This window comes from Lactuca saligna, chromosome 1 (genome assembly GCF_052625555.1).
Source record: "Lactuca saligna cultivar CGN05327 chromosome 1, ASM5262555v1, whole genome shotgun sequence".
NCBI classification, from domain to species: domain Eukaryota; kingdom Viridiplantae; phylum Streptophyta; class Magnoliopsida; order Asterales; family Asteraceae; genus Lactuca; species Lactuca saligna.
The window spans coordinates 62,251,301-62,258,436 of NC_136417.1; the positions used below are offsets into that span (position 1 = coordinate 62,251,301).

The 7,136-nt window shown below is 38.1% G+C and overlaps 1 protein-coding gene across 2 annotated transcripts; it reads right to left on the reverse strand.

Annotated features, from left to right (window-relative positions):
* Window positions 1–3,602: 3,602 nt before the first annotated feature.
* Window positions 3,603–6,841, reverse strand: LOC145037768 (putative WD repeat-containing protein C2A9.03). Of its 2 annotated transcripts, none has more exons than XM_078986491.1 (10): window positions 6,703–6,841; window positions 5,982–6,159; window positions 5,686–5,844; window positions 5,525–5,611; window positions 5,327–5,461; window positions 5,032–5,142; window positions 4,834–4,925; window positions 4,662–4,767; window positions 4,321–4,407; window positions 3,603–4,240 (listed from the first exon to the last, which is right to left on the reverse strand). In XM_078986491.1, exons 2-10 carry the CDS (start codon window positions 6,108–6,110, stop codon window positions 3,827–3,829), a joined length of 1,320 nt encoding a protein of 439 aa, XP_078842617.1. In that variant the 5' UTR covers window positions 6,111–6,159; window positions 6,703–6,841; the 3' UTR covers window positions 3,603–3,826. The 2 variants fall into 2 exon arrangements, with proteins under 2 accessions (XP_078842617.1, XP_078842614.1); XM_078986488.1 differs by having other exon boundaries at window positions 5,686–5,853.
* Window positions 6,842–7,136: the final 295 nt, after the last annotated feature.

A 7,136-nucleotide genomic window follows, 5' to 3' on the forward strand; every position in this document is an offset into this window, starting at 1 on the left:
ATGCTCAAGGGACATGGATCTATGGTTTTGAAGCGTTGCATGTCTCAGATTTGGCCTATATGGGAAATGGGTCATAGGGACTCGGCGAGTCCCAAGGAGGAACTCGGCGAGTTCCATGAAGATGGCCTTAGACTCGGCGAGTTGGATGAACAGCTCGGCGAGTCCTATGAAGATTTCGTGGAACTCGGCGAGTTGTTCTTCAAACTCGGCGAGTCGGGTCACGAGTTAGTTAAATCATCCCAAGTCATGAATGAAGAGTGATTCAGTGAGTGGGAAGAAGGACCGGTTGGGTAGGACCGGGTTACTAGGAAAAGGACTCGGCGAGTCCATGCCATGACTCGGCGAATCTAGTCAAACGGACATTGACTTTGATCAAGGGGTTGACCTTGGGCCAAGGGAGGGTCAATCTTTTGACCTAATGGTATTTATGGGTGTCTAACCTATGTTTATGGTTTATAGCCGGAGGATTTGCGATCCAGCAGTTAGACGCTCAGCAAGCAGATTTCAGTAGCTACTTTCGAGGTGAGTTACCTTCCAGTAGCGGTGGGTCTAAGGCCACAATGCCGGCCCACCAGTAGGAGACGTATGATAGATGATTGTCTTTGTGATATCATCTAGGTTTGCTACTACCTGATATGTTATATGCTAGCATGATATGTTGTATGTGATAGTAGTAAAGTTCGGTTGTTAGGACCGAAGGGTAGTCAGACACCCCAGATACGTCTGACAGTATGTGATGATAGTTTGCATGTTGGCTTGTTATGTTATATGCGATAGAGGTAGTAAGAGGGGACCAGTCCTCGAGTTCGGTTGTTAGGACTGCAGGGTAGTTCAGGCACCCCAGATGTTTCTGATAATATGTTATGATATATGTGATAGTAGCAGTAAGGGGTGAAATAGTCCCCCAAGGTTCGGTCGTTAGGACTGAAGGGTAGTCAGCACCCCAGAATGGCTTGACATGTGTAGTCAGCACCCCAGAACGGCTTGACACGGGTAGGTCGGCACCCTAGAATGGCCGTACCGGGTAGGTCGGGCACCCCAGAAATGCCTGGCAATATGTATGATACGTGATTGTATGGTATGTGGTATGATGGGGGAACTCACCAAGCTTCGTGCTTACAGTTTTCAGTTTTGGTTTCAGGTACCTCTTCTTCGAAGGGGAAGGAGCTCGCGCGGTAGTAGTACATCACACACACGCTCTGTATTCTGCACTATGATATCTTCCTGGGGAATTGTACTGTGTTTTTATTATGATTTTATAAACTGGTTTCCAGACACGCACATCCTTTATGAAATGATATGATCAATGAATGTTTTATTCTAATGTTTTGCTAAGTATGTGTATTTAAAAATGAAATTTTTTGCTCGTATTTTCGGGATGTTACATCTTAGCTTAGTAGTAGCATAGAGGACTCATGGAGTTGATTAACCTTCAGATCTAGCTAGATTTGATTTCCAAGAGCTTAGATCTAGCACCTGTATGGATCCATTTTGCATGAAAGCTCTAGATCTACTATTATAGTGTGCTTTTAACCTTAAAACCTTCATTTGATGTTATTTACACGTAAAGTTGGAAACTTTACGTGTAAATCAAGTCCCAGGAACCCAGATCTATTAATGGCATGGACTAGTTTCAAGCAGAATCGAGTGTATAGTATTTGCATGCATACGACTCGGCGAGTCGTTCTTCTGACTCGGCGAGTCGAGTCACGAGTCCCCTGTGTTTCCTTTTTCAAGTTATGCCGAGTGGAACCAGTGAGTGAGAGGTGGACTCGGTGAGCTAGAGGGTTAGACTCATTCGTGGAAGAACCCGGCGAGTCAATGCCCTAACTCGGCGAGTCCAAGGCCATCTTTATACTTCAAGAACAGACTCGACGAGTTGTTCATACAACTCGGCGAGTCACAGCTAGAATGATCATCTGATGAAGGAGAACTCGACGAGTTGTTCAACTCAGCGAGTCGGATGCAGATTGTCGGAGTGTTAGTAGCGAAGAGGAACTCGCCGAGTTTGCGCCAAAACTCGACGAGTACTAGCGAGTGGAATCAAGGAAGTAAGAGTAAGGACTCAACGAGTTGGCGGCCCAACTCAACGAGTCAGGTCAACTGAATGTTGACTTTGATAGTTAGGTTGACTTGGACCAGGGGTAGGAGAGTCATTTTACCCTCAGTATTATTATTATCAGTATTTGATTGATGGTGCTCATGGATATTGTAGTCGGGGTGAAACCGGAGATGCAACAGACAGATTCCGGAGCAGTCCTTTCAGCAGCTAGGCTATGAGGTGAGTTTCCTTCCAGTAGGAAAGAGTCTAAGGCCACAATGCCGGCCCGTTTAGTTAGTAGTAGTTTCCGGACTTCGGTCCGATGCAATTGTTAGTGTGTTTGATGCCTTCGTGGCTCAGACAGGATTTATGTGTTATGTGTTCTGGGCTACGGCCTGACGTAGTATGCAATATATTAGTTTATGATGATGTGTGTTATGCTAGTTGATATGTGTATATGCTATGCTATGATCAGTTAGTTCCAGACTTCGGTCCGATGCAGTCAGTTCCGGACTTCGGTCCGATGCAGCTAGTTCCGGACATCGGTCCGATGCAGGGGACAAGGTCCCAGTCAGTTCCGGACTACGGTCCGATACAGTTTCCAGGCTTCAGTCTGATGCAGTGGGCAATGCCCAGTACGTGTTTATATGTTATTGTATGGTATGTGGTAGTTTGGGGGAGCTCACTAAGCTTCGTGCTTACAGTTTTAGTTTTGGTTTCAGGTACTTCCGCAAGTAAGGGGAAGAACTCGGGATGATGGCATCGCACACACCACAACTTCAGTCTTTACAAAATAGATTGTTCACGCTGCATTGCACGGGAGAATTTACTAGTTTACATTAATAATCTATTTCTACAAATCAAGGTCCAAACTAGTTTCTATCAAGGTTTTCCAAAAACACCCCACTTTTTAAAAGAAAACTCTTGATTTTGCCTTTGGATCACTCAAAGAAGAAATGCGTTGTTCTTCTCCTTGTGACGCACAGGGCCTTTGGCCTGTATTGAAAGAATTAACTCATACAATATTTACATTCAACTCATGAGAATTTGTATTATTTACTTACAAAAATCAATGTAAAAGTTCCTTCGGTGGCGATATACAGTTTCCTTTTAACCCTTGGAAATGACCAATTATCTAATCTATAAAGTCTAACTCCACCTTAGAACATCTGTAATAGTATGAGCTATGCGTTTTTTTTTTTTTTTCATTTTTTATTCATACAAAATAACTCCTGAAATAAAAAGCCAGGTTTTCAAATCAAAGTTTTTTTAAGTTGTTAGTTAGTTAACAAATTTTTTTATGAGTTTTTCAATAATTACGTGGGTTGCATATTTTTCCCAACCAATAGTAATGAAACAACATACACAAACATCCTATAAAAAGACAGTTGTTAAAACACAAAAAACATACTTTTGTCTTTTGTCATGAATCTAGCTATGAGCACATCACATTCATGATCCCAAAGAAAGTAATACATACACATTACACACTCATTTATACTTCAACTTTTTTCTAATTCAAAGAAAAAAACACACACACACACATACTTAACAACAAACATTTAACAAGCAACAACACCACATTTTAACACATACTTAACAACAAACAAACATTTCTCAACTCGACATACTTTTTTTTTAACTATACATTTTCTTCTCTACCCACCACATTTTAGACAACAATACAAAGTTCTTAAGTCTCTCTCTCTTTCTCTCTTTCATGAAACAAAAACAAAAACAAGTTATTTAAATTCAAGACAATTAAATTATTCTTCTTCCATTCTACTACATGAAGGAATCAAGATAGCCATAGTTATGCCTTTTGTTGAACTGCAACAAGCTTGCATAAGTCCTATCCCATACTCCAATATAAAGTGTCTCATCATCAGGACTCAAAGAAACCCCAGAAATCTCCCCAAAAAAGTCAATCTCTTGCCTTTTTTCATAGTTTAATTCCGTGTTATAAACATGCACAAAATCCGCCGGCTCAGCCACCACCAAAAACTGCCCGTTTGATGAGAACCTCACTGACCGAACTGCCCCCATGTTCCCCTTCAGAACCGAAACCGGACTTGACAGGTTTCGTAGGTCCCACACCCTGCATGTTTTGTCTTGGTTTCCTGTTGCAAATATTCTTCCATTCGGGTGCCATGCGGACGCAAATGAGTAGTCCAGGTGGCCTTCCACCGTGGCAACCGTCTGCCACATCAGATATGTTTATTATTTTTCATCCAAAAACTTTATTATAAAAAAAAATAAAAAAAAAAAAAAGTTCTTGCCTTTCCGTTCATGGAGTCTACTAGTAATCCATCAAGATTATCTCCAACTACTGTTATCAGCTTCCGATCTGGACTTAAAGATGTATGCTGCAATAAAACAATAACAAAGTTAACTATGTAAATGGAATCACTGATTCCGTTGGTTGGATGGAATGGAATGAGTCGTTACATTCCATGATCATGTTTGGTTGGAATGGGAATTAACAAAATAGAAGGGATCACATATGACATATTTACATTCCATCGGGGAAAACAATTTTTTTTTACATTACTATGGAATATGTGATTCCATTCCGTTCCTTTCGTGATTCCATTGTACAAAAACTAGCAAAGAAGCTTACATTGACTGGCCAAGGAAAGCGGAAGTGATTCACAAGCTGAAATCCCTCCATGTCATATTCTCTCACACCACAATCATTATTTGATGCCATAAAATGCATTCCACCACTACAAAATATAAACAAAAATATATTTTTATAAAAAACAAATAGTTAAAAAAAACACAATTATTACCTCAAGGTGTCGTATATCTCAATAGCATTTGTTATAGCATTGTCTTCATAAGTTGTCCTTGTACAAAAACTCACTCCCTGTTTATCCAATCTCTGCATCATTTAATACATTAACATTTCCATGTTAGGATTAAATCAAAAATACTTTTTTTTTTTTTTTTTCGTTACTAAAATCATATATTTTTATATAACAAATTACCTTACAAGCAAGCTCTCCTTGAAACCCTCCTGCCACTAAGAAATCATTATTCACTGCAAGTGTACTAATTTGAGTTTGTGTAAAACCTTCCAACAAACTTCCCGCATGTTTCTGTATCCCAAAAAAACAAATATCAGATTTTCAAATCTCAAAAAGATTTAAAATTTATCAAAGAAATTAAAATTCTTGAATTTAGGTCAAAAATGATACAAGACACAATGTGAGAATGTCATTTCTGTCTTTTTGAAACTTCAAGAACATTATGATGAATGAAAATAAAAGTAAATATTAGTACCTCAGTAGGTGCCACGTGTCCAGAAAAGTTTAGAATCTCAGTCAAGTTTTGTGATAATGATGACCAATGCATGATTGAATAGTTAGACATGAGATACACATCATGCTTTGAGGTAGCCCATACCAGGTTCCTTAGCTGTATAACAAAGAAACTTTTAGAATCTTTGAGGGCTTTTTGGTAAATATCAACCCAATATACCTGAAAATGAAGGATTGTAGGTTTCACTGATCTTGTATTATGAAAGAACTCATAGTAGTTACCACCTTTGGACTTCTGTTTGCATTTCTGTATCCAACAACAAAGTTTTTAGAATATGAAGAGTGGAAAAAGAAAGAAAGTAGATATTGTATTTGTAGTACCTTATCAACAGCATCACCAGATAAGGGAATGTTTTCATAGTTTCTGTATTGTTCAAGTCTTGTACGCCTGTAACTCTCTCTTGTTATATTCAATCTTTCCCATGGAATGCCCTGGATATCTTTACCTGATCTTGCTTGAGCAGAGGACGTATCCGTCACCTTTGTAAGCTACTCAAAATTAGAACTTAAAAAGATATGAAATCAAACATAATTACATATACATTTGATGTTAGATTCTGAAATCTGGACTAAAAACACTAAAAGGAATGAAATTTGAGTATTAGAGTTAGACTAACCATTTCATAATCTTCAAGATTTCGATCTTCACCATTGTTTTCCTCTCCATCAACATCATCTGCAAAATCCGACATGTCACCTTCTTCTGCCATGTAGTCAATTTGGTCAACTTCGTTGTGAGGAGGCATCTTGGAAATCACTAGGTATGAATATGATGTTCTTTTGTTTTACAACAATCTACAAAATGGTAGATAGCCAATTAGCCAGAAGAAGATGCAATTAACTTGCTCAAGCAATTCGGAAGCATGATTTGGTAATTTGCAACAAAATCAAACAGATACGATAAACAGTTTGCAAGTAAAGGCACACACGAACAAAGAATGAAACAAAAGAGAGCATCTTTACATTGCGGCATAAAAACAAACAGGTAGTGTGCATGTTAACTTAATGGTTGCAATATCTTCCCAAAAAAGGGAAAAAAGAAGACGAATTAACGGATCACAGTGCGAAATAGTTACATAATTTAATTTAATGTATGCTCAAGAAACCCTACGTACTGAACAAAAGAAACAAAAAAGGAAGAAGACCTAATTCATCAACTAACCGAACAAAAATAGAAAACCCTAGTCGTAAATTACTGAAATTTACGATCTGAAACAATCCCAGAAAGCGAAACCAAGAGGGGCGAGTAAAATTAAAACGGAAGAACTCCAAGAAATGTGTATGTTACTTTCTAAAGGTGGAATTGTAAGATGGGAGAAGGGTTTCGTACGAACGCACCTGATAAGAAAGATCCTTTAATTTCTTCCTTGGTTTCTGCAACAGATGCAGAGGGATCAATCAGCTCAATCTCTCCTCCAGTTGTGTGTAAAAGAAAAGAAAAAGGAAAAGGAAAAGGAAAACCCCCTTCTCTTCAAGTCTATCTCCTCCTCATTAATCCTCCCATCTACTTCTAAAAATCCGATTACATGAATCATTTGTATTTTCTGAATACATCATACAATTACATTTACAATTACAATATAAACTGTTTCTTTACAATTGGAATTGTATAATTTATTAGAATTTGTTTTAATAATCTATAACGTCATTTTTGTATTCTTGTGATGGTAAGTAATTATATTATATTATATCTAATATATTTATTACATTATCAAGTCAAACAATAATTTTTTAAGTTATTCAAATGATTTATTTGGTTTGCTTTCAACTTT